We start from the raw sequence: 27988 nt of genomic DNA, 5'->3' as shown, positions 1-27988 counted from the left end.
TGACACAACCTGTGCTCACACTCAGAACAATGCACAGATATCATTCTGGTTACGGTTTGAACAGGGTCAGATCACAACTGTAGTGAGCAATTTAAATATAAACATCTCCAGTGTAGCTGCAGCTTGTTAGATCAGAGCTGAGGAGGAGAGAGTTCTGAATCCACTGTATTATCTCTGTTCTCCAGACTGGGTAACTTTTTAAATCGAATGATATTTCATTCAAGAAACAGGATCACAGCCAAAAGGCTGAATTGCTGTATAATTTGCAACAAAAAATCATAAAATTCAGGTACAGACTAAATAATCATGTTAAACACATGGAAACTGTGATAATCCAGTGATAATAACAATTAACAAATTCATCAGGTAACAGGAAAGTGGTAGACAGGATATTAAAGAAGGAATATTGAATTATGTTAAAATTACAGACCAATACACCGTTAGAGGTTCGGAGATACATATAAATTTCATATAAAAGGCAGGCAGTGGCATAGTGATATTGTCGCTGGACTAGTAATCAAGAGTCCCAGGTAATACTTTGGGGACCAGGGTTCGAATCTCACCACGGCAGGTGGTGAAATCTGAATCCAATAAAAATCTGGAGTTAAAAGTCTAATGACCATGAAACTGTTGTCGATTATGGTAAAAAAAACCCCATCTGGTTCACGAATGTGTTTAGGGAAGGAAATGTACTGTCCTTACCTGGTCTGGCACATCTTTGGCCTAGCAGACCACTCAGTTCAAGGGTAATTAGGGTGGGTAATAAATGCTGGCCAAGCCAGTGACATCCACATTCCATGAATGAATTTTTAAAAAAGTACTTCACTGAGTACTGGAACCATGTGAGGAATTACTCTGTCTGTATTATTGCAGTGCTGTTAATAAAGTCAATAAAAGACAATCTGTTGTTGGGAGCTTGATTATCTGGTGTCTGAAACCACAAGGCTCAATATTTAGAGTCAACAAGATGAACAAGGAAACACATCAGAGCCCAATACTCCAGCTGGATATTCACAGAAGAAAGTCTGTTATCTAATACGTTGAGTGGAGCGAACAGAGAAAGATCCCAACGGTAAAGAACCCTCAAATTATTTATAAATAGGTTCCTAATGTTGACATTTCAACAGTCAATTTCCATTACATTGAAGTCAATGGAAGGTGAGAGATGGTTAAAGGTTCCAGATAGAAATGTAACTTGATGTTATTATTACCTTACATTGGTAGATTCAGGAATGTCACACAAACATTTTCAATCTTCGTACTATTTTCAGACTGTAAAGTTAAACCTGCCGTTTCACTCTCAGTCAGGAACAGATCCCAGTTTTACACCAATCTCTGATTTGACAGCACGTTTCCAGCATTCACCGTTGTTCTTCCTGACTCTGAACACAGTTGTAAAGGAGCTTCTGTTCCATATCTAGGAACTCTGAACCATGGAAGAGAGTGACTTTCTGACACATCTCAAGATTAACCCACACATTTAGTCTTCAATATGATTAACAGCAGCAATAAAAGCAGAATCTAATTCTTGCAGTCATTTGTGAACTCGCTGGTGTGTCACAAGGTGTGATGACTGATTGAATCCCTTCCCACACACAGAGCAGGTGAACGGTTTCTCCCCGGTGTGAACTCGCTGGTGCCTCAGCAGATGGGATGACTGAGTGAATCTCTTCCCACAGTCAGAGCAGGTGAATGGTCTCTCCCCAGTGTGAACTTGCTGGTGTTTCAGGAGTTGCGATGACTGAGAGAATCTTTTCCCACATACGGAGCAGGTGAATGGTCTCTCTCCAGTATGAACTCGCTGGTGCACCAGTAGATCTGATGACTGAATGAATCCCTTAGCACACACGGAGCAGGTGAACGGCCTCTCCCCAGTGTGAATTCGCTGGTGCAACAGAAGCTGATATGAGTGAGTGAATCCCTTCCCACACTCACAGCAGATGAATGGTCTGTTCCCAGTGTGAACCTGCTGGTGTGTCACAAGGTGGGATGACTGAGTGAATCCCTTTCCACACTCAGAGCAGATGAACGGCCTCTCCCCAGTGTGAACTCTCTGGTGTATCCGAAGGTGGTGGGGTTGAGTGAATCCCTTTCCACACACACAGCAGGTGAATGGCCTCACCCCAGTGTGACTTCGCTGGTGTATTAGCAACTGAGATGACTGAACAAATCTCTTCCCACACTCGGAGCAGATGAACAGTCTCTCCCCAGTGTGAAGTCGTTGGTGTATTTGCAGATATTTTTTGCTTTTAAAGCTCTTCTCACAGTCAGAACATTTAAAAAGTCGTTGATCACTGTGTACATGTTGATGCTCAGTGAGCTGGGTGAATCCGTTCCCCCGCACAGGCCTGGTGAATGTGCTCCCCTCGGTGTGAACTTGCTCATGCGCCAGCAGGTCACATGAGTCAGCAAATTCTTTCCCACACATGGAGCATCTAAACGGCCTCTCCCCGGTATGAACTTGTCGGTGTGTCGACAGAGTGGATAACTGAGTAAATCCATCTCCACACGTGGAGAGGGTGAACGGTCTCTCCCCAGTCTGACTGCATTGATCGTTTCCCAGTTCAAATGGGAAAATTAATCCCATCCCACAATCACCATGTGTCCATGATTTCTCCATGGTTCCGTTATTCTTGTGTCTCTCCAGGTTGGATGACCATTTGAAGCCTCACACAGAACACGTGTACATTTTCTCCCCACTGTGAATGGTGTGATGTTTTTTCAGGCTGTGTAACTGGTTGAAGCTCTTTCCACAGTCAGTTTACTGGAACACTCTCACTCTGGTGTGTGTGTGTGTCTCGGTGCTTTTCCAGTCACACTGATGTTTGAAATCTTTTCCCACTGACAGAACAGACAAACATTTCTCCTTCCACCTTCAGAGGTCGATGCTATTCAGTTCCTGATGAATCGAGTGATTCGGTCAGATTTTGACATGATGTTTGTTCTGACTTTCCCATCTGGAAGTCCTCTCCCTCTAACTCCCTGGAAAAAGAGTTTTACAGAAGTTATCAGTGTAAATATATGATAGAAATTCAGAACAGACAATTCTAGTTTCTGTGGGACATTTCCCCCAGATCTATAACTCTGTGTCCCACACACTCCTCTCCCTCTCTGCCCATTGCTCCAGATTCAGTCTCCAGTCTCCTCCTGATTCTTTTCTCCTCTCCAGATTCTCTCTCCCCTTGTCCTTAAACTGGTGACTGAGGCTGTGGATCAATCCCACTCCGTCACTCTCATTCTCACATATAATGCAGCTCACAACAACAAATCATATTTGATGATTTTATGACTGATTTGAAACATGCGGAAATATTCACCTTTTCCCAGTTGGGTCTTTGGTTGAAGTTGCTGCTGGGGTGAAGGCGGAAGCGGCAGGTTGAGATTCCGGAACAATGTGAGGGGGCGGGGCTGGAGGACCGAGCAGGAGCAGCTGGTCCTCCAACCAATCGGAGTGAATGAGGGGCGGGGCTGGAGGATTGAGCGGGAGCCGCTGGTCCTCCACCCAATCGGAGTGAATGAGGGGCGGGGCTTGAGGACCGAGCGGGAGCGGTTGGTCCTCCAACCAATCGGAGTGAATGAGGGGCGGGTCCAGGCTGGGAGTGGAGCATGCGCAAAGATGATAAGGGAACGCACTGCGCAGGTGTAATGAGCACAGTAACAAGTCACAACACCAGGTGAAAGTCCAACAGGTTTATTTGGAATCAGGAGCTTTCGGAGCGCCGCCCCTTCATCAGGTGACTCACCCAGTCCAACACCGGCATCTCCACATCAGGTGGTGTGGGTGAGCGCTCTGAGCATGCTCAGTGTCAGTCATGGTGTTGGGGAGGGTTCGGGAGGAGATTGTGAGCACAGGGTGGGAATGGAAACCACGGCTGCACTGGAAACATTTGCCAGCAAATAAACCTGTTGGACTTTAACCTGGTGTTGTTAAAACACTTACTGGAAACAGCACCAACTTCTGGCCCAGGCCACAGCTTTACCGCAGGGACAGCGCTGAAGCCGGCGGCTGGACATTGGTGAGGATTTGGAAACACTTTGTGGATCCGCAGACCCTTCAGAATCATTGTCAGCTCCCTGGTTTGCAGCTGCGGGGCTTCTCCCTCCCTCCCTCCCGGGAACAGGCCCAGGTTAACGGCCCCATCCTGGCTCAGCCACTGGAGGATGGTTCACATCAGAGGATGGGGGAGGGGGACAATAAATAAGAGGTTACACTTTGGCCTCAAATCAATGAGGACTCTGATCTCTGGGAAGGAAGGAAACCCTGGGAGGTGGGCGGGGAGGATTCACAAACACCCGCTGGAGGCCCCAACACCCCCAATAAGACCCATTGGTTTTATTGTCAGTCTGCAGACAGGAGCTGGAGAACTGAACCCAGACAGAGGAGAGGGAGGGAGAACACTGGGAGTGAAGGAAAGAGAATTGTCTGTTCAGTGTTTCGAGTGTGGACTGACACTGATAGATGTTTGAAAACTGCTTTTACAGAAGCAGTTTTTGGGAAGTTGACGAATTACACACAGAAAACCCCACCCCAAGAGAAATGTTTGTCTCTCTGTGATTTCTATTCTGCATTGACTGTGATGTTTTTTGTAAACAGAGATTACAGCTTTCAGGAAAGATTAAATGGATTGAAGTTTTTTCCTGTAGAGCAGTGACCTGATAAAAGTCTTTAAAGTTATTAGTGGCTTGGACAGGGGAAATGTGGGGAGAATGTTTCCACTCGTGACAGAGTCTAAAAGAAGGAACGATCAATAAACAAAAAGTCATAAATAGCAGATAGTTACTAATAAATCCAAGAAGCAATAAGGACAAATTTCTTCACTCACAGGTTTAGAATCACCATAGAAATGAGTTGAGGAAAGTGCTGAAATTGTTTCAAAAGGAAATGGGAGAAGCACACGAGAGAAAAAGAAATAGAAAAATCAACTGAAAGGCTGAGATGAGGTCTATGGGACAGGAGAAGATGTGTCAAGTATAAAGAATTAAACTGAATGGCTTGTTTGTGTCTTGTATATTCAAAGTAATTCAATGTAAACTCCTTTTCCAGAATATCTGCAGACGGGCGATTCAAACCAATCGTCTTGGGATCTGACAGTGTCACATGATTCTTCAGGATCTGAATATCAAAGGCCTATGAATGTGGAAGAAGAAATGTTTGCCTATTTTGTCTTTGGGAAATTATTCGACATCAGTGTGACTGGAAAAGCCCCGAGACACAGACATCTCAGTTACTTTTCCACAGTCAGCTGGAACGGAGCTTTAACCAGTCACACAGCGTGAAAATAGCACATTTACATCAGGTGGGCACCATACTCGTGTTCTTTGTGTGGACCTGGTTTCAACTGATTATATAACCTGGAGAGACATGAGGACACCGGCATCATGTGAACAAGGAGCAGCAATCGGCCATTCGGCCCCACGGACCAGTTCCGCCATTCAATAACATCATGGCTGATCTGATAGTGAGCTCAAATCTGCATCCCGCCTACACCCGATAGCCTGTCAATAATCATGGAGAAACCATGGAAATGTGCGGACTGTGGGACGGGATTCAATTACCCATCTGAATTGGAAATCCATCGACGTATTCACACTGGGGAGAGGCCGTTCACCTGCTCTGTGTGTGGGAAGGGATTCACTCAGTCATCCAGCCTGTACACACACCAGCATGTCCATACTGGTGAGAGGCCATTCATCTGTCTTCAATGTGGGAAGGGATTTAATGCTTTATCAAACCTCCGGACTCACCACCAAGTTCACTCTGATCAGAGACCGTTTAAATGTTGTGAGTGTGGGAAGAGCTTTAAAAGTAAAAAGGATTTACTGATTCACCAACGCACTCACACTGGGGAGAGGCCGTTCATCTGCTCCGTGTGTGAGAAGGGATTCACTTGTTCATCCCAGCTCCTGAAACATCGATTTGTTCACACTGATCAGAGACCTTTCAATTGTTCTGAATATGAGAAAACATTTAAAAGCAAAAAGGATCTTCTGAAACACCAGCACACTCACACGGTGGAGAGGCCGTTCACCTGCTCTCTCTGTGGGAAGGGATTCACTCGGTTAGCCCACCTTCTGAGACACCATCGAGTTCACACTGGGGAGAGGCCGTTCACCTGCCCTGTGTGTTGTCAGGAATTCATTGATGCATCTGACCTTCTGATACACCGGCGAGTTCACACTGGAGAGAAACCTTACACTTGCCTCCTGTGCGGCAAGAGATTCACTCAGTCATCCCACCTGACCACACACCAACTTGTTCACACTGATCAGAGACCTTTTGAATGTTCTGATTGTGAGAAGAGATTTAAAAGTGAACAGAATCTGTTGAAACACCAGCGAGTTCACACTGGGGGAAGGCCATTCAACTGCTCTACGTGTGGGAAGGGATTCGCTCAGTCAAACAACCTGCTGAAACACCAGCAAGTTCACAGGCGACAGCAGGGGTTGGATTCTGCTGTTATTGCTGCTGTTAATCACATCCAGGACTGAATAGTGTCTGGTTACCAGTGAGATTCCACAGTTTTGTGGTATATATCAATGACTTAGACTTAAATGTAAGGGTCGTGATTCCGTTTGCAGATGAAACAACAATTGTATTTGTGTTTAACAATCCAGAAGAAAGCCGTGGACTGCAGGAAGATATCAGTGGGCTGGTCAGATGGGCAGAAAAATGGCACATGGAATTCGATCTGGAGCAGTGAGAGAGAATGAATTTGGGACATTAGACAAGACAAGGGAATGAACAATAAAGGGATGATGCTGAGAATTATAGAGGATCAGAGAGAACCTGGAGTCAACATCCAGGTATCTGTGAAGGAGGCTGGACAGGTAGATCATAAGACCATCAGATGTAGGAGCAGAATTAGGCCATTCAGCCCATTGAGTCTGCTCTGCCATTCAATCAAGGCTGATAAGTGTCTCAATCAGGTGGTCAAGAAGACATTTGGCCCAAGCCTAGTGTATAAGAGGAGGGAGATTATGCTCAAACTGAAGCAGAGAGTGGGAATAAATGGATCTTTTTCAGAGTGGGAAGCAGTGACTAGTGGGTCCGGCAACGTTCAGTGCTGCAACTCCAGCTGTTCATAATATTCATTAATGATTTGGACGAAGGAATTGAATGCAATATCTCCAATTTTCAGCTGACACCAAGCTGGGTGGCAGTGTGTGCTGTGAGGAGGATCCTGAGAGGCTACAGGGTGGCTTGGACAGGCTGAGTGGGCAGATACTTGGCAAATGCAATATAATGTGGATATTTTGGTGGCAAAAACAGGAAGAAAGATTATTATCTGAATGGTGGAGTTTAGGAAAAGGGGAAGTGCATCGTGACCTGGGTGTCATGGTGGGACAGTTGCTGAAGGTTGGCATGCAGGTACAGCAGGCAGTGAGGAAAGCTAATGGCATGCTGGCCTTCATAGCAAGAGGATTTGAGTGTGGGAGTAAAGATGTTTTGCTCAGTTGTACAGGGCCTTGGTGAAGCCACACCTTGAGTATTATGTGCATTTTTGGTCTTCTAGTCTGAGGAAGGACATTCTTGCTATTGAGGGAGTCCAGCTACGGTTCACCAGACTGATTCCTGGAATGGCAGGACTGACATATGAAGAGAGACTGGATCGACTGGGCTTTTACTCACTGGAATTTAGAATGAGAGGGGATCTCAGAGAAACATTTAAAATCCTGATGGGACTGGACAGGCTCGATGCTGTCCCAACATGTTCCCAATGTTGGGGAAGTCCAGAACTAGCAATTACAATCTTAGACTGAGATGAGGAAGAACTTCTTGTTGTGAACCTGCGGAATTCTCTACCACAGAAAGCTGTTGGGGCCAGTTCATTAAATATGTTCAAGAGGGAGCTGGATGTGACTCTTGTGACTAAAGGGACCAAAGTCTCAACAATTGGGAGGACCGAGTGAATCCCTCCCCGCACTGAGAGCAGGTGACTGGCCTCTCCCCAGGGTGAACTCGCTGGTGTGACTGCAGGTGGGATGACTGAGTGAATCCCTTCCCACACTGAGAGCAGGTGAACGGTTTTTCCCCAGTGTGAACTCGCTGGTGTCTCCGCAGGTGGGTTGATTGAGTGAATCCCTCCCCACACTGAGAGCAGGCGAATGGCCTCTCCCCAGTGTGAATGCGCTCATGTGCCCGCAGGTCGGATGACCAAGTGAATCCCTCCCCACACTGAGAGCAGGTGAATGGCCTCTCTCCAGTGTGACTACGCCGATGAGCTTCCAGCTCTGATGGGGCTCTGTATCTCTTCCCACAGTCCCCACATTTCCATGGTTTCTCCATGGTGCAGGTGTCCTTGCCTCTGTCTTGGGTGGACAATCAGTTGAAGCCTCGTCCACACACAGAACACGGGTACAGTCTCTCCCCACTGTGAATGGTGTGCTATTTATTCAGGCTGTGTAACTGGTTAAAGCTCTTTAGTCAGTGCACTGGAACACTCTCACTCGAGTGTGGCAGTGTGTTGGTGCTTTTCCAGTCACACTGATGTTTGAAATCTTTTCAAATCGACAGGCCGGACAATCATTTCTCCTTCTAAATTCAAAGTCCAATGATATTCAGCTCCCAAGGAATAGGACTCTGTCAGATCTAGACGTGACGTTTGAGATTCCTCTTTTAATATCCTGTAAAATGAGTTTACACATATCATCAGTGTCAGTACAGGATAGAAATTCAGAACAGGATTCTATTTAAAAATGAAAGTGGATGGGCACTTGAAGGAAATAAACTTTCAGGAGAATGGGGATATAGAGGGGGAATGGGACTGGAATGTTATACAGAGAGTCAGCATGGACTCGAGTTACCAAATGGATTCCTTCTGTGCTGTAATGACTTTATGACTGGAAATGTATAACATCGCTACAGCATTATATTACAATGCAAGAAATAATAAATGTATTTTATTACAGAAACATAAATAATTTATCTAATCTGGGTACCATATAATAACACTCGACATATCTCTGTCCTATATTAATTTACTGTCCCCTTAAATGTCAGCCATCTCCTGCCCTTTAATTGTGAACATTGGGAAAGAGACCATCCTTTTAGACAGAAAGAAGATTAACGTTTCAGGGTGGGCAGAATGAATTACAGGGAATAAAAATGTATCAGATTTTGTTGGTCAATATAAGCTCGGAAGTGGAAGGGAAATGATCTCCAGTGGAAGAGAAACAATTCCTGAACATTGTAAGACTAAGCTGGTAAATCAGCAGTGAACAGAGTTGTGAAGTGGGAAAAACCTCATCAAGACATAGCTTGTGGAAATAATAGTTAAAACACACCCATTATTAGAGGCAGAGGAAGGTAGACAATGGCAGAGAGCTGATCAGGGAGGGCAGAGGTCAAACAGAGAAATGGATGGCCGTTTAAAATTTCATTCATGGATGTACAAGGCATGGTTAGCAAGTTTGCAGATGATACTAAATTAGGAGGTATCACTGATAACGAAGAAGGTTATGAAAAATTACAGTGGGATCTTGGTCAGTTGATCGGTTAGGGAAGTGGGCCGATGATTGGAAAATGGATTTCAGTACAGATAATACAGAGTACAGAGGCACAACCTCCGGCTAAAGGGACGATCCTTTAAAACAGAGATAAGGAGGAATTTCTTCAGCCAGAGAGTGGTGAATTTGTGGAACTCTTTGCCGCAGAAGGCCGTGGAGGCCAGGTCATTGACTGTCTTTAAGACAGAGATATATAGGTTCCTGATGAATAAGGGGATCAGGGGAGATGGGAAAAAGGCAGGAGAATGGGGATGAGAAAAATATCGGACATGATTGAATGGCGGAGCAGACTCGATGGGCCGAGTGGCCTAATTCTGCTCCTATGTCTTATGGTCTTAAGTGTGAGTGTTGCATTTTGGAAAGTTAAATCAGGGTAGGACTTGTACAGTGAATGGTAAGGCCCTGGGGAGTGTTGAGGAACAGAGGAACCCAGGAGTACAAGTACATAGTTCGTTGAAAGTGATGTCACAGGTAGACAGAGTGGTGAAGAAGGCATTTAGCACACTGGCCTTCATCAGTCAGGGCACTGAGTATAGGAGTTGGGACATTATGTTATAGTTGTATGAGTCGTTGGTGAGGCTGCACTTGGAGTATTGTGTACAGTTTTTGTCACCCTGTTATAGGAAAAACATTGATAAACTGGAAAGAGTGCAAAGAAGATTTATGAGGATGTTGCCGGGACTAATGGGTCTGAGTGATCGTGAGAGGTTGGACAGGCTAGGGCTTTATTCCTTAGCACGTAGGAGAATGTGGGGTGACTATATTGAGGTGTATTAAATAATGAGGGGCATAGATTGATGAACCCACATTGTCTTTTTGCCAGGGGAGGGGAATTGAAAACTAGAGGGCATAGGTTTAAGGTGAGGGGGAAAAGATTGAAAGGGACCCGAGGGGCAACTTCTTCACGCAGAGGGTGGTGTGTACATGGAATGAGCTGCCAGAGAAAGTGGTTGAGGCAGGTTCAATAGCAACATATAAAAAGCATTTGGATAAGTACATGAATTGGAAAGGATTAGAGGGATATGGGCCAAACATGGGCAATTGGGACTAGCTGGGAGGGCACCATGGTTGGCATGGATCAGTTGGGCCCAAGGGTCTGTTTCCGTGCTGTATTGCTCTATGACTCTGTGTTGGCTGCATCAGCATCTATTGCCCATAACTCATTGCCCTTGAACTGAGTGGCTTGCATTGCTGGGGGATGTGGTAATTTCCTTCTTTAAAGGACATTATTAAATCAGATGGATTTCCATGACAATTGTCATCAATGGACTTCTAATTCTAGATTTTTACTGAATTCAAATTTCAACATCTGCCGTTGTGAGATTCAATCCCAGGGTTCTCAGTGCATTGCCCTGGATCCCTGTATTACTAATCCAATAACACTATCACTGCGCCATTGCCTCCCCATTCGTGGCAAAGGAGTCAGCCTGAGATCCATAGAATCAGAGAATGCACTAAATTTAAATAAATGCCCAGTAACACTCACCCCAAAATAATTTCATTGTTTTCAAATTTGAAATCTCCTGCTGAAGTCTGCAGCTGCAAAGGTCTGAGAGAGATTGGTGTCCAGGAAAAATGTTGCAGCCTTCAAATCTTCTCCCTGTAAATGAGGAAAGTTATCGGTGTAATTCAAGGTTAGAAATTCAGGACAGAATTTCTTTTGGTCTGAGTTTGCTGTGAGTAAATCTTTCCCTTCTAACCCCCTGTAAAAGGAGTTTCCAAGATCCATCAGCATCTGTCCAGAACAGAAATTCAAAACATTCATTCCTCCTCCCTGGCACAGAATTACTTTAGCTGGGACAAAATTGCAGTGGAGGCAGTTCGGGGAAGATCCAGTGGTTGATTCCTGAAATGAGGAGTTTTATCTTTCAGGTTGAGCAGCTTGGGCCTGTACTCTTTGGAGTTTTGAAGACTGAGAAGTAATCTTATTGAAACATCTGGGAATTTAAGGGCGGCACGGTGGTTAGCACTGCTGCCTCACAGCGCCAGGGTCCCAGGTTCAATTCCAGCCTTGGGTCACTGTCTGTGTGGAGTTTGCACATTTTCTTTCCATGTCTGTGTGGGTTTCGTCCAGGTGCTTCAGTTTCCTCCCACAGTCCAAAGATGTGTGGGTTAGGTGGATTGGCCATGCTAAATTGACCCTAGTGTCAAATGCATGGGGTTGTGGAGATGGGGCCTGGGTGGGATTGTGGTCAGTACAGACTCGATGGGCCAAATGGCCTCCTTCTGCACTGTAGGGATTCTATGATTCATATGATATAAGGTGCTTGACAAGGTAGATGCTGAGATGATGTTTCCTCTGGTGTGGGAATCAAGTAAAAATAAAGGATCTCAAATTTAAGATTAAGATGAAGAGAGATCTTTTCTCTCAGCGGGTAGTTGTTCTTTGGAACTCTGTCTTCACCAGTGAGGATTGAGGATTAAAAATTGAGCGGTGACAGCTTAAAAAGCAGGAACACAGAGCGGTAACAGTTTAAAGAGTGGAAAAAAAAATGCCAGGCAAGATGTTGGAATGCTCCTCTTGCAGGATGTGGGAGATCAGGGAGACCTCCGGTATCCCTGACGACAACACCTGCAAAAGATGCATTCAGCTGCAGCTGCTAGCAAAGCGTGTTAGGGAACTGGAGAAGGAGCTTGATGACCTCCATCTAATTCAGGAGAATGAGAAGTATATAGACAGTAGCTTTAGGGAGATAGTTACACCTGAGCAGCAGAGCACAGGAAATTGGGTTTCTGTAAGGAGAGAAAATGGCAGTGTGAAAGGACAGGCAGAGCAGGGTTCCCCTGTGGCTATACCCCTCCACAACAGGTATACTGAATTGGATACTGTTGTGGGAGATGCTTTACCTGGGACAAGCTGCGACAGCCGGAACTCCTGATACTGAGTCTGGTTCTACAGCGCAAAAGGGTGGGATGAAGAAGAGGAGAGCAGTAGTGATAGAGGACTCAATGGTCAGAGGTACAGACAGGAGGTTCTGTGGTCGGGACAGAGACTCCCGCATGGTTTGTTGCCTCCCAGGTGCCAAGGTCAGCGATGTCTCTGATCGCGTGCACAGCGTTCTAAAGTGGGAAGGTGATCAGCCAGATGTCGTGGTGCACATCGGTACCAATGATGTGGGAAGGAAGAGTGAGGAGGTCCTAAAGAGTGAGTACAAAGAGCTTGGAAGGAAGTTAAAAAGCAGGACCCCGAGGGTAGTAATCTCAGGATTGCTACCTGAACCACATGCCAGTGAGGGCAGGAGTAGGATGCTTGGGCGGATGAACACGTGGCTGAGGAACTGGTGCAGGGGGCAGGGTTTCCAATTCTTGGATCATTGGGACCTCTTCTGGGACAGGTGGGACCTGTACAAGAGTGCCAGAGCAGATAGTGGACCAGGGGTAAAAAGACAGGTTAGTTCAAGCAAAATCACAAATGGAAGGGTAGAGTGTGGTGGAAATAATCTTTTGAGGTGTGTCTATTTCAATGCCAGGAGTATTGTGGGGAAGGCAGATGAGCTGAAGGTGTGGATAGACACATGGAAATATGACATTATAGCCATTAGTGAAACTTGTCTACAGGAGGGGCAGGACTGGCAGCTCAATGTTCCAGGGTTCCAATGTTTCAGGCGGGATAGAGGCAGAGGGATAAAAGGTGGGGGGGGTGGCATTGTTGGTCAGGGAAAATGTTACAGCGGTACTCAGGCAGGATAGATTAGGGAGCTTGTCTACAGAGGCCCTATGGGTGGAGCTGAGAAACAGGAAAGGTACGACCACATTAATGGGGTTGTATTATAGACCACCCAATAGTCAGCGAGAATTGGAGGAGCAAATCAGCGGAGAGATAGCTGACAACTGCAAGAAACACAAAGTTGTGATAGGAGGGGATTTTAATTTTCCACATATAGATTGGGACTCGCATACTGTTAAAGGTTTAGACGGGGTAGAGTTTGTAAAATGTGTTCAGGAGAATTTTCTACATCAGTATATAGAGGTGCCAACTAGAGAGGATGCGATATTGGATCTCCTATTGGGAAATGAGTTAGGGCAGGTGATGGATGTGAGTGTGAGGGAACACTTTGGATCCAGTGATCATAATGCCATTAGTTTCAACCTGATCATGGATAAGGATAGATCTGGTCCTCGGGTTGAAGTTCTGAACTGGAAAAAGGCCAAATTTGATGAAATGAGAAGGGATCTGGGAAGTGTGGATTGGCACAGGCTGTTCTCTGGTAAGGATGTAAATGGAAAGTGGGAGGCCTTCAAAGGAGAAATTTTGAGACTGCAGAGTTTGTATGTTCCTGTCAGGATTAAAGGCAAAGTAAATAGGAATAAGGAACCTTGGTTCTCAAGGGAGATTGTAACACTGATTAAGAGCAAGAGTGAGTTGTATGAAATGTACAGGCAGCAAGGAACAGATCAGATGCTCGAGGAGTATAAAAAGTGCAAGAAGCGACTTAAGAGGGAAATCAGGAGGGCTAAAAGAAGACATGAGGTTGCTTTGGCAGACAGAGTGAAGGAAAATCCAAAGAGAGTCTATAGGTATGTTAGGAGCAAAAGGATAGTGAGGGATAAAATTGGTCCTCTTGAAGACCAGAGTGGTAGACTGTGTATGGAACCAAAAGAGATGGGGGAGATACTAAATGTTTCTTTTGCATCCGTATTTACTGAGGAAACGGGCATGGAGTCTACGGAAATAGGGCAAACAGGTAGGGAGGTCATGGAACCTTTACAGATTAAAGGGGAGGAGGTGCTCGCTGTCTTGAGGCAAATCAGAGTGGATAAATCCCCAGGACCAGACAGGGTATTCCCACGGACCTTGAGGGAAGCTAGTGTTGAACTTGCAGGGGCCCTGGCAGATATATTTAAAATGTCAGTATTCACGGGGGAGGTGCCGGATGATTGGAGGGTGGCTCATGTTGTTCCATTGTTTAAAAAAGGTTCCAAAAGAAATCCTGGAAATTATAGGCCAGTAAGTTTGACGTCGGTGGTGGGCAAGTTATTGGAAGGTGTGATAAGGGATAGGATCTACAAATATTTGGATAGACAGGGACTTATTACGGAGAGTCAACATGGCTTTGTGCGTGGTAGGTCATGTTTGACCAATCTATTAGAGTTTTTCGAGGAGGTTACCAGGAAAGTGGATGAAGGGAAGGCGGTGGATGTTGTCTACCTGGATTTCAGCAAGGCCTTTGACAAGGTCCCTCATGGGAGGTTAGTTAGGAAGGTTCAGTCGCTAGGTATACATGGGGAGGTAGTAAATTGGATTAGACACTGGCTCAATGGAAGAACAGTAAGAAGTCTCACAACACCAGGTTAAAGACAAAAAGGTTTATTTGGTAGCAAATACCATCAATGGAAGAAGCCAGAGAGTGGTTGTGGAGGATTGCTTCTCTGAGTGGAGGCCTGTGACTAGTGGTGTGCCGCAGGGATCGGTGTTGGGTCCATTGTTGTTTGTTATCTATATCAATGATCTGGATGATAATGTGGTAAATTGGATCAGCAAGTTTGCTGAGGATACAAAGATTGGAGGTGTAGTGGACAGTGAGGAAGGTTTTCAAAGCTTGCAGAGGGATTTGGACCAACTGGAAAAATGGGCTGAAAAACGGCAAATGGAACTTAACGCAGACAAGTGTGAGATATTGCACATTGGAAGGACAAACCAAAGTAGAACGTACAGGGTAAATGGTAGGACTCTGAAGAATGCAATTGAACAGAGGGATCTGGGAATACAGGTACAGAATTCCCTAAAAGTGACGTCACAGGTGGATAGGGTCGTAAAGAGTGCCTTTGGTACATTGGCCTTTATAAATCGGAGTATCGAGTATAAAAGTTGGAGTGTTATGGTAAGGTTATATAAGGCATTGGTGAGGCCGAATTTGGAGTATTGTGTACAGTTTTGGTCACCTAGTTACAGGAAGGATGTAAATAAGGTTGAAAGAGTGCAGAGAAGGTTCACAAGGATGTTGCCAGGACTTGAGAAGCTGAGTTACAGAGATAGATTGAATAGCTTGGGACTTTATTCCCTGAAGCGTAGAAGAAGGAGGGGAGATTTGATAGAGGTGTATAAGATTTTGATGGGTATAGATAGAGTGAATGCAAGCAGGCTTTTTCCGCTGAGGCTAGGGGAGAAAAACACCAGAGGGCATGGGTTAAGGGTGAAAGGAGAAAAGTTTAACGGGAATATTAGGGGGGGCTTCTTCACGCAGAGAGTGGTGGGAGTGTGGAATGCGCTGCCGGATAAAGTGGTAAATGCTTTTAACATTTAAGAAAAACTTGGACGGGTTCATGGATGAGAGGGGTGTGGAGGGATATGGTCCAAGTGCAGGTCAGTGGGACTAGGCAAAAAATGGTTCGGCACAGACAAGAAGGGCCAAAAGGCCTGTTTCTGAGCTGTAATTTTCTATGGTTCTATGGTTGGAACAGTAAGAAGTCTCACAACACCAGGTTAAAGTCCAACAGGTTTATTTGGTAGCAAATACCATAAGCTTTCGGAGCAATGCTCCTTCGTCAGATGGAGTGGTCTCTGGTCATTGAATATATTCAAAGCTGAGGTTTGGATCCACAAGAGAGTCAAGGGTATGGACGGGGTGGGGTAGCAAAGTAGACATGATCTTATTGAATGATGCAGCAGGCTCGATGGGCCGAATGACGGGCTCCTGTTCCGAATTCTTATTCCGATGTTCTTGGATAGCTGCGCATGCGCCCTGCTACCTATTGTCCCTCTGAAGATCGAGGTTCTGAACCAGCCCCTGAAACCACGCCCATTGTGACCCGCCACTGACAGCAGCGCATGCGCTCCGTCTCCGCTGAAACAAGATGGCGGCCGATAAACGGGGCCTGTTCCCGGGATAAAAGCCTGGGAGCTGTAAACCCGGGACCTGCAGGGTTTTATTCGGGCCGTGCGGCCTACAGCGGATGTTTGTGAAGCCATAGCTCCCTCCCTACCCCGACTCCCGGCGACATTTCTCCCGCAGCCCCACCGACTCACCTGCTTGAAAAAAACGGCTCCCGCACTCAGGGCTCCGAACAAAGTGACACTGCGCACGCTCCAGATATAGCACTGCGCCTGCGTAATAGGCTCCTGTGGAATGAATAGGATACTTTCCTACCCGCAAGGGCACCTGGGAATTAACGGCGTCATTGTCATAGAAAATTATCTTGTGCAATTAAGATCAATTAATTTTTAAAAATGCATTCCTCAGAATTTGTGCGCTGCCATTTTCTATTTCTAAAATTGATTTAAACAGTGCTCTCCTGTGGGAATACCCCGAGTTTTTAAAACTTTTCCTACTGGTTTCCCACTCTCTGCTCCCCTGAGGTGCTCACACTGGTTGGGGAAATTCCACTGAGATTGGTTTCTTTCACTTTCTTTCTCCTGATGCTGTTTTATGGAATGATACATCACAGATGGAAACCATTTGGCTCATCCTGCCCAGTCGGGCTGTCTTTAAGATCTAGGCAATTAATCCCACAGCCCTGCTGGCAGAGTGAGAACAATGTATATATACTGCAGCAATGCAGGAGGTGAATGGAAAATGTTTTCCAGTTGCATACCTCTCAGACACACTCACCCCTAGAAAGATAAATTGGCCTGTGTACTCAGCAGATATTAAGGTTCCACTTAAAATTAAAACAGAAGGTGCTGGAAAAATGCAGCAGTCGCCAGGGCCGAGTTGATGGTCAAAATGATGGTGCTGAGCTGCCGTTAGAAAATAACCAGCAATCCAACAAGTCACTCACAATATTGAATCAAACAAAATTGATCAAAGATTGAGCCAAAGTATTCTGCTTTCCAACATGGTGCTATGATATTTTGTGATTGTTTTAATGTTCTCACAATTACCTGGTGTAGTCCGGGTTTATTTTATACTCATTCCAACCCATCGCTGTCCATGAAGCACATTACCCCCACTCTGATTCCCCATCCCATCAGAGACAACTCAGTCACTGACTGGAAATTAGAGCTTTTAATGAGAGCTCTGACAACCGAGAATGCACCGTAGGCAGAATCAACCCGAGCTCACAAACCCCAGACAGTGAACATTATCTCCCAGACCCGAATATAAAACAGTGAACATTATCTCCCCCAGACCCGAATATAAAACAGTGAACATTATCCCCCAGACCCGAATATAAAACAGTGAACATTATCCCCCCCAGACCCGAATATATAACAGTGAACATTATGCCCCCCCAGACCCGAATATAAAACAATGAACATTATCCCCCAGACCCGAATATAAAACAATGAACATTATCCCCCAGACCCGAATATAAAACAGTGAACATTATCCCCCCCAGACCCGAATATAAAACAGTGAACATTATCCCCCAGACCCGAATACAAAACAGTGAACATTATCCCCCAGACCCGAATATAAAACAGTGAACATTATCCCCCAGACCCGAATATAAAACAGTGAACATTATCCCCCAGACCCGAATATAAAACAGTGAACATTATCCCGCCCCAAGACCCAAATATAAAACAATGAACATTATTCCCCCAGACCCGAATATAAAACAGTGAACATTATCCCCCAGACCCAAATATAAAACAGTGAACATTATCCCCCCCAGACCCGAATATAAAACAGTGAACATTATCCCCCCCAGACCCGAATATAAAACAGTGAACATTATCCCCCAGACCCGAATATAAAACAGTGAACATTATCCCCCCCCAGACCCGAATATAAAACAGTGAACATTATCCCCCCCAGACCCGAATATAAAACAGTGAACATTATCCCCCCCAGACCCGAATATAAAACAGTGAACATTCTCCCCGCAGACCTGAATATAAAACAGTGAACATTATCCCCCCCAGACCCGAATATAAAACAGTGAACATTATCCCCCCCAGACCCGAATATAAAACAGTGAACATTATCCCCCCCCAGACCCGAATATAAAACAGTGAACATTATCCCCCCCCAGACCTGAATATAAAACAGTGAACATTATCCCCCAGACCCGAATATAAAACAGTGAACATTATCCCCCCCAGACCCGAATATAAAACAGTGAACATTATCCCCCCCAGACCCGAATATAAAACAGTGAACATTATCCCCCCCACAGTTGAATACAAAATTGTCCTGATGGATTCAGACAACATTATCACAATATTCCAAATGTGTTTTTTCCAGGAATAGATTCAGCGGCTGCATCACTGGAGGCCAGAGATACTCTCCTCAAACTCGGCTCATGTGAGGAATCCCTCCAATGAGGCTCAGGAATGCTGCAACCAGAGTCACGTGACCACCAAGTGTGTAACTGAACAAACTACCGCAACGTTGAAGACGTGTTTCTGTGTGAAATGATTTGCTTCACCTGTTGCTTCAGATTGAGAGAAAATTTCCCTTTCTGGGGTAATTTGACCTTGACCCAGGCACTTTTCAGATCTGAAAGTGATGGCCTTTAGGACAACCACAAGGCTGCACAATACAGAGGGAACACTAATCTGTTTCATTCTGCGACTATGTCGTGGTTACACGAGTGATACTTTCCACTAATTAGCTGCCAGCACCAAAAAGGCATTCAGCCTCCCACACAAATGAGCAAGGCTGGGTATGAATATCTTTGATGTGGAGATGCCGGTGTTGGACTGGGGTCAACACAGTAAGAGTTTTAACAACACCAGGTTAAAGTCCAACAGGTTTATTTGGTAGCAAATGCCATTAGCTTTCGGAGCGCTGCTCCTTCGTCAGATGGAATGGAAATCTGCACAGAGACACAAAATCAAGTTACAGAATACTGATTAGAATGCGAATCTCTACAGCCAACCGGGTCTTAAAGATACAGACAATGTGAGTGGAGGGAGCATTAAGCACAGGTTAAAGAGATGTGTATTGGAGGCAACAGTGGTTGGTAAGTTGATGGAGAAGATCCTGAGGGACAGAATTTATGAACATTTAGAGAAGTTTAGTATGCTCAAAAGTAGTCAGCACGGCTTTGTCAAGGGCAAATCATGCCTTACGAGCCTGGTGCAGTTCTTTGAAAATGTGACTAAACACATTGACGAAGGAAAAGTGGTAGACGTGGTTTACATGGACTTCAGCAAGGCGTTCGATAAGGTCCCCCATGCAAGACTTCTCGAGAAAGTGAGAGGGCATGGGATCCAAGAGGCTGTTGCCTTGTGGATTCAGAACTGGCTTGCCTGCAGGAGGCAGAGTGGTTCTAGACGGGTCTTTTTCTGAATGGAGGTCGGTCACCAGTGGAGTGCCCCCGGGATCTGTTCTGGGACCCTTGCTGTTTGTCATTTTCATAATTGACCTGGATGAGGAAGTGGAGGGATGGGTTGGTAAGTTTACCGATGATACAAAGGTTGGTGGTGTTGTGGATAGGTTGGAGGGATGTCAGAAGCTGCAGCGTGACATAGATAGGATGCAAGACTGGGCGAAGAAGTGGTAGATGGACTTCAACCCAGATAAATGTGTAGTGGTTCATTTTGGTGGGTCAAACGGGATGAAGGAGTATAATATCAAGGGTAAGACTCTTAGCAGTGTAGAGGATCAGAAGGACCTTGGGGTCCGGGTCCATAGGACTCTTAAATCGGCCTCGCAGGTAGAGGAGGTGGTTAAGAAGGCGTATGGTGTGCTGGCCTTCATCAATCAAGGGATTGAGTTTAGGAGTCGGGAGATAATAATGCAGCTTTATAAGACCCTCGTCAGACCCCACTTGGAGTACTGTGCTCAGTTCTGGTCGCCTCATTAAAGGAAGGATGTGGAAATGATTGAAAGGGTGCAGAGAAGATTTACAAGGATGTTGCCTGGATTGGTTGGCATGCCTTATGAGGACAGGCTGAGGGAGCTCGGCCTTTTCTCCTTGGAGAGACGAAGGATGAGAGGTGACCTGATAGAGGTGCACAAGATGTTGAGAGGTATAGATCGGGTGGATTCTCGGAGGCTTTTTCCCAGGGCTGAAATGGCTGCTACGAGGACACAGGTTTAAGGTGCTGGGGAGTAGGTACAGAGGAGATGTCAGGGGTAAGTTTTTCACTCAGAAGGTGGTGGGTGAGTGGAATTGGCTGCCGTCAGTGGTGGTGGAGGCAAACTCGATAGGGTCTTTTAAGAGACTTCTGGATGAGTACATGGGACTTAATAGGATTGAGGGTTATAGGTAAGCCTATATATAAGCCTAGGCAGGTAGGGACATGACCGGCGCAACTTGTGGGCCGAAGGGCCTGTTTGTGCTGTATTTTTTCTATGTTCTATGATCCTGGTGTGCTCCATGTCCCTATCCAATAACCGCTTACATGTTCCTAAAGTGTCTGACTCCACTATCACTGCAGGCAGTCCATTCCACACCCCAACCACTCTCTGAGTAAAGAACCTACCTCGGACATCCTTCCTATATCTCTCACCATGAACCCTTTAGTTATGCCCCCTTGTAATAGCTTCATCTACCCGAGGAAATAGTCTTTGAATGTTCACTCTATCTATCCCCTTCATCATTTTATAAACCTCTATTAAGTCTCCCCTCAACCTCCTCCACTCCAGAGAGAACAGCCCTAGCTCCCTCAACCTTTCCTCATAAGACCTACCCTCCAAACCAGGCAGCATCCTGGTAAATCTCCTTTGCACTCTTTCCAGCGCTTCCACATCCTTCTTATAGTGAGGTGACCAGAACTGCACACAATATTCCAAATGTGGTCTCACCAAGGTCCTGTACAGTTGCAATTCAACCTTATTAATATCTTTCCTGTAATTAGGTGTCCAAAACTGCACACAATACTCTAAATTCGGTCTCACCAATGTCTTATACAACCTCACCATAACATTCCAACTCTTATATTCAATACTTTGATTTATAAAGGCCAATGTACCAAAAACACTCTTTACGACCCTATCTACCTGTGACGCCACTTTTAGGGAATTATGTATCTGTATTCCCAGATCCCTCTGTTCTACTGCGCTCTTCAGTGTCCTACCATTTACCTTGTATGTTCTACCTTGGTTTGTCCTTCCAAAGTGCAATACCTCACACTTGTCTGCATTAAATTCACATTTATCCACCTTTGGTTCACCTTTATCCACAGCATGTGATTCCTTCAAAAGACTCAAGAAATTGGTTGAATATGATTTCCATTTCTCAAAATCGTGCTGACTCTCTCTTATTACCTCAATCACTGCCCTGCTATAACATCTTTAATAATAGCCTCTAACATTTTCTCTACATGTTGTTAGCTGCCCTGTAACTTCCTGCTTTTTTGTCTTCTTCCTTTTTTGAACAATAGAGATCGATTTGCTACTTTCTAAAAGAAATGTTCCCAAATCTAGGGAATTTGGGAAAATTAAAAACAATGCCCCAGCTATCTCACTAGCCATTTCTATCCCTCTTCAGCTGAAGAACAGCCATATGGACTCAAAACGTTAACTCTGTTTCTCTCCCCACAGATGCTGCCAGACCTGCAGAGTCTTTCCAGCATTTTGTGTTTTAATTTCAGATTTTCAGCATCTGCGGTGTTTTGCTGTTACCTAATGAGCCACTTTAATATCCTCGGATGAAGTCATCAGGACCCAGGGATTTGTCTGCCCACAGCTCCGACTATTTGCTCAGTACCACTTCATAAGTGACTGTAGTTTTCCTCCCTCCCTTTCATTTCCTGAGTAAGAAGGCTCACTTACCTGATGAAGGAGCAATGCTCCGAAAGCTCGTGCTATCAAATAAACCTGTTGATCTTTAACCTGGTGTTGTGAGAGTTCTTACTGTGCCCTCCCCAGTCCAACGCTGGCATCTCCACATCATCTTCATTTCCTGAATTTGTGGGATATTACTTGTATCCTCTATACCAAGGGATAGAGTACCAGACTCTAATGAAGACTGATGCAAAGTACACAAGAACTAAGAGCAGGAGTGGGTCATCTGGCCCCTCGAGCCTGCCCCGCTGATCGTTTTGTGGACTCAGCCCCACTTACACACCCGCTCACCTTAATTCCTTTACTGTTCAAAAATTTATCTACCCTTGCTTTAAAAACAATCAATGAGGCAGCCTCAACTGCTTCACTGGGCAGGGAATTCCACAGATTCACAACCCTTTGTGTGAGCAAGTTCCTCCTCAACTCAGTCCTAAATCTGCTCCCCCTTATTTTGAGGCTATGCCCCCTCGTTCTATTTCACCTGCCAGAAGAAACAACCTCCCTGCTTCTATCTTATGTTTCTATAAGATCTCCCCTCATTCTTCTGAATTCCAATGAGTATAGCCTCATAAGCCAATCCTCAACTCTGGAATTAATCTAGTGAATCTCCTCTGCACCCACTCCAGTGCCAGTCTATCCTTTCTCAAGTAAGGAGACCAAAACTGTACACAGTATTCCATGTGTGGCCTCACCAGCACGTTATACAGCTGCACCATAACCTCCCTGTTTTAAACTCCATCCCTCTAGCAATGAAGGACAAAATTCCATTTGCCTTCTTAATTACCTGCTGCACCTGCAAACCAACTTTTTGTGATTCATGCACAAGGACACCCAGGTCCCTCTGCACAGCAGCATGCTGCAATTTTTTACCATTTAAATAATAGTCCATTTTGCTGTTATTCCTACCAAAATGAATGACCTCACATTTACCAACATTGTACTCCATCTGCCAGACCCTTGCCCACTCACTTAGACTATCTATATCCCTTTGCAGACTTTCAGCGTCCTCTGCACACTTTGCTCTGCCACTCATCTTAGTGTCATCTGTGAATTTTGACACACTACACTTGGTCCCCAACTCCAAATCATCTATGTAAATTCTAAACAATTGCAGCCCCAACACTGATCCCTAAGACACACCACGAGTCACTGATCGCCAACCAGAAAAACACCCATATACCCCCATTCTTTGCTTTCTGTTTGTTAACTAATCCTCTATCCACATTACCCGTAACACCGTGCACCTTTATCTTATGCGGCAGCTTGTCAAATGCACTGGAGAGGGTGCAGAGATTCACAAGGATGCTGCCTGCGATGGAACATTTAAGTTATGAAGAGAGGTTGGACAGGCTTGGGTTGTTTTCATTGGAGCAGAGAAGACGGAAGGGCGATCTGATTGAAGTGTACAAAATTACGAGGGACAAGGACAGAGTGGATAAAGAGCAACTGTTCCTCTTAGTTGAAGGATCAGTCACAAGGGGACTTAAGGTAAAGTTGAGGGACAGGAGGTTTAGGGGGGGGGGGATGTGAGGAAAAGTATTTTTACCCAGAGGGTGGTGACGGTCTGGAATGGGCTGCCTGGGAGGAAGGTAGAGGCAGGTTGCCTCACAGCCTTTAAAAAGTACCTGGATGAGCACTTGGCACATCACAACATTCAGGGCTATGGACGACGTGCTGATAAATGGGATTAGGTGGGTGGTCAGGTGTTTCTCGCGTGTCGGTACAGACTCGATGGGCTGAAGAGCCTCTTCAGCACTCTCTGATTCTATGTTCAAAATGTGACTGTGGTTGTGAACAGCGCTGTTTCCTTCCATGGTCAAAATTCTCTGCTGTTCAGGTTACACTAAATTGTGGGGCTCCATCCAATCCTGATCTGATGTCTTTGCAAGTTTTCTGATCCCAAATCCTCCCATTCTAAGTCTATTATGTTAACACCTACAACAGAGCTGGAGTTCTTTTTCAATTCAGCAGAAACAGACCCAAAGGAACCTAGTTCAGTCTGAATATGATTAACAGCAAAATCCAATCACAACAGTTACTTGTGAATTCGCTGGTGTGTCTGCAGGGTGGATAACTGACTGAATCCCTTCCCACACTGGGAGCAGGTGAATGGCCTCTCCCCAGTGTGAACTCGCTGGTGTGTCAGCAGGTTGGTTGAGTGAGCAAATCCCTTCCCACACTGGGAGCAGGCGAATGGTCTCTCCCCAGTGTGAACTCGCTTGTGTTTCAACAGGTTGGCTGAGTGAGCAAATCCTTTCCCACACTGGGAGCAGGTGAACGGTCTCTCCCCAGTGTGAACTCGCTGGTGTAATGTTAGTTTGGATGACTGATTGAATCCCTTCCCACACACAGAGCAGATGAACGGTCTCTCCTCAGTGTGAATTCGCTCATGCAATGCTAGGTTGGATGACTGATTGAATCCTTTCCCACAGACTGAGCAGGTGAACGGCCTCTCCCCAGTGTGAATTCGCTGGTGTTTCAGCAGAGTGGATGAGTGAGCAAATCCCTTCCCACACTGGGAGCAAATGAATGGCCTCTCCCGAGTGTGAACTCGCTGGTGTGTCTGTAGGGTGTATGAGTGAGAAAATCCCTTCCCACACTGGGAGCAGGTGAACGGTTTCTCCCCAGTGTGAACTCGCTGGTGAATTGCTAAGTTGGATGACTGATTGAATCCTTTCCCACACACAGAGCATGTGAACGGCCTCTCCTCAGTGTGAATTTGCTGGTGTGTCAGCAGGGTGGATGGGTGAGCAAATCCTTTCCCACACTTGGAGCAGGTGAATGGCCTCTCCCCTGTGTGACTGCGTCGATGAGTTTCCAGCTGTGATGGGTAATCAAATTCCTTCCCACAATCCCCACAGGTCCATGCCATCTCCCTGTTGTGACTGCAATTATGTTCCAAAAGGCCAGATGATTGGTTGAAGTCTTGTCCACAGAACACATGTACAGTTTCTCTCCACTGTGAACGGTGCCTTTTTCTTCTATAATAAAAATACAATGATATTCAGGTTACAATAAATTGGCAGACTCCATTTGTAATGATATTTGATTTCAATTTCTCAACTGCAAATCCTCATCCTCTCAAACCCTGTGAAATGGATTTAAAACAAAAAAAAAGAAAGTGAGAGAGAACTCACAAAAACACAAAGTGGTGGTGGGGCGGGGGGGGGGGGGGGGGGGTTGTGAAATTGAGCTGAATGAGAGTTCCACGTGAGAATGGAATGGATTGAGCTGGTAATTCGTGGGGCTGAAACTAGGAAAAAGTGATTATAAAAACAGCTGGATTGTTCTTAAAAACCCAAGTGATTCACTAGCGTCCTTGAGGGAAGGAAAGCTGCCACCTGCTCTGGGTCTATACAAGACTCTGGGCACTCTGAGTGGACACAGACGTCTCACAACACCAGGTTAAAGTCCAACAGGTTTATTTGGTAGCGCAAGCCACAAGCTTTCAGAGCGCTGCCCCTTCATCAGGTGAGTGAGGAGTTCTGTTCACAAACAGGGCATATAAAGACACAAACTCAATTTACAAAATAATGGTTGGAATGCGAGTCTTTACAGGTAATCAAGTCTTAAAGGTGCAGACACTGTGAGTGGAGAGAGGGTTAAGCACAGCTTAACACACATGAGGACGGCCTCAACCAGTATCTTGGGTTCATGTCACACTATCTGTAACGCCCACGACTTGCCTGGGCTTGCAAAATCTCACTCACTGTCCTGGCTGGAGACAATACACATCTCTTTAACCTGTGCTTAACCCTCTCTCCACTCACATTGTCTGTACCTTTAAGACTTGCTTACCTGTAAAGACTCACATTCTGACCATTATCTTGTAAATTGAGTTTGTGTCTTTATATGCCGTTTGTGAACAGAATTTCCACTCACCTGATGAAGGGGCAGCACTCCAAAAGCCTATGGCTTATGCTACCAAATAAACTTGTTGGATTTTAACCTGGTGTTGTGAGATTACTTCGTGTGCTTATCCCAGTCCAACGCCGGCATCTCCACATTCTGAGTGGAAACAGAGAGAAGTAGGAGAGGCCGGAGGTGAGGAGACAGATTTTATACATCTACAACTCAACAGGCACTTTGACAGAATTTCCAAACCCTGTGAACACCATCAGCTCCAAGTTCCTCTCCAACTCACACACCATCCTGACTTGTCTGACATCCAGTACTGAAAGAACAGGAATTTATTTCATATAAATACTGGGAAGACTGAAGCCATTGTGTTCAGTCCCCACTACAAACTCCACTCCCTCACCAACAACTTTATCTCTCCTCCTGGCAACTGTCTGAGGCTGAACCAGGCTGTTCACAACCAGGGTGAAATAGTTCATCCCAAGATGAGCTTCCAGCCACATGTCCACATCATCATCAAGACCACCTTCATTCATAGAAGCATTAATAGTAATTAATTAATAATAATGAATAATAAAATACAGTGTAGAAGGCCATTCAGCCCATCAGGCCTGCACCGGCAACAATCCCATCCAGGCCCTATCCACATATTTACCTGTTAATCCCCCTGATACCAAGTGGCAATTTATCATGGCCGATCCGTCTAACCGGCACATCTTTGGACTGTGGAAGGAAACCGGAACACCTGGAGGAAACCCACACAGACACTGGGAGAATGTAGAAACTCTGCACGGACAGTGACCCGAGGCTGGAATTGAACCCGGGTCCCTGGCGCTGTTAGGCAGCTGCACTAACCACTGTGCCACCGGGTCACATGTCAGTGCCATCACCCGACTCCAGCCCAGTCTCAGCTCATCTGGAACCCTCACCCATTCCATTGTGACGTCACACCCTCACCCATTCCATTGTGACGTCACACCCTCACCCATTCCATTGTGACGTTACACCCTCACCCATTCCATTGTGACGTCACACTCTCACCCATTCCATTGTGATGTCACAGTCTCACCCATTCCATTGTGACGTCACAGTCTCACCCATTCCATTGTGACGTCACACTCTCACCCATTCCATTGTGACGTCACACTCTCACCCATTCCATTGTGACGTCACACCCTCACCCATTCCATTGTGACGTCACACTCTCACCCATTCCATTGTGACGTCACACCCTCACCCATTCCATTGTGACGTCACACTCCCACCCATTCCATTGTGACGTCACACTCTCACCCATTCCATTGTGACGTCACACTCTCACCCATTCCATTGTGACGTCACACTCTCACCCATTCCATTGTGACGTCAGGGCTTCACTCTCCGATCACAATCCCTGCCGGCCTCCCACATGCAGCCTCAATGGCGGCAGTCAGCCCGGGTCTAACACTACAAGCTGCCGCTCCATTTGGTACAAAGGGGGGGACCGGGAAGTTCATTTCCGGGGTTTGGGTTTGCAGATGTTTACAAAGTCTCTCCACCCACCCGCCACATTTATCATTCCCCGCGCGCCGCCCTCTACCTCGTATTGATCTCGCTTCCAAACTAAAACCGTCCGTCTGCCCGTCGCCATTACCCGCACTGCGCAGGCTTCAGGTCCCGCCCCTCATTCACTCCGATTGGTTGGAGGACCAGGCGCTCCCGCTCGGTCCTCCAGCCCCGCCCCTCATTCACTCCGATTGGTTGGAGGACCAGCCGCTCCCCGCTCGGTCCTCCAGCCCCACCCCCTCTTCCTATTGGCCTGGAGGTGCCGTCAATCATCTTGGGAGCTGAACTGGACATTGTCAGAGTGGCTGGGATTACCGAGCGGGAGCGGCTGGTCCTCCAACCAATCGGAGTGAATGAGGGGCGGGACCTGAAGCATGCGCAGTGCGGGTAATGTCAGTGTGACGAGTGCAGCCTCTAGATTTCTAAAATTCTCCCAAATCTGCACAACACCGCCC

The 27988-nt window shown here is 45.9% G+C and overlaps 2 protein-coding genes across 5 annotated transcripts; both read right to left on the bottom strand.

Moving 5' to 3' along the window:
• Window positions 1-43: 43 nt before the first annotated feature.
• Window positions 44-23826, bottom strand: LOC144480959 (uncharacterized). Of its 4 annotated transcripts, none has more exons than XM_078200574.1 (3): window positions 23756-23826; window positions 10994-11107; window positions 44-2982 (listed from the first exon to the last, which is right to left on the bottom strand). In XM_078200574.1, the coding sequence occupies exon 3, from the start codon at window positions 2618-2620 to the stop codon at window positions 1535-1537; it is 1086 nt and encodes a 361-aa protein (XP_078056700.1). In that variant the 5' UTR covers window positions 2621-2982; window positions 10994-11107; window positions 23756-23826; the 3' UTR covers window positions 44-1534. The 4 variants fall into 4 exon arrangements, with proteins under 4 accessions (XP_078056700.1, XP_078056699.1, XP_078056701.1 ...); XM_078200573.1 differs by lacking the exon at window positions 23756-23826 and adding an exon at window positions 16475-16525; XM_078200575.1 differs by lacking the exons at window positions 10994-11107; window positions 23756-23826 and adding an exon at window positions 5842-5966.
• LOC144480966 (uncharacterized) lies at window positions 21719-27630 on the bottom strand. The gene is made up of 2 exons (XM_078200588.1): window positions 27568-27630; window positions 21719-25111 (listed from the first exon to the last, which is right to left on the bottom strand). Exon 2 carries the CDS (start codon window positions 25000-25002, stop codon window positions 24166-24168), a length of 837 nt encoding a protein of 278 aa, XP_078056714.1. The 5' UTR covers window positions 25003-25111; window positions 27568-27630; the 3' UTR covers window positions 21719-24165.
• Between the last annotated feature and the right edge of the window lie 358 nt (window positions 27631-27988).

This window comes from Mustelus asterias, chromosome 30 (genome assembly GCF_964213995.1).
Source record: "Mustelus asterias chromosome 30, sMusAst1.hap1.1, whole genome shotgun sequence".
NCBI classification, from domain to species: Eukaryota; Metazoa; Chordata; class Chondrichthyes; order Carcharhiniformes; family Triakidae; genus Mustelus; species Mustelus asterias.
The sequence above is the reverse complement of the archived record's forward strand: the minus strand, read 5'-3'. Positions and strand labels throughout refer to the sequence as shown.

Coding starts and splice junctions, on each gene's coding strand:
- LOC144480959 (XM_078200574.1), bottom strand. CDS start 2,620: ATGGAGAAATCATGGACACATGGTGATTGTGGGATGGGATTAATTTTC.
- LOC144480966 (XM_078200588.1), bottom strand. CDS start 25,002: ATGGCATGGACCTGTGGGGATTGTGGGAAGGAATTTGATTACCCATCA.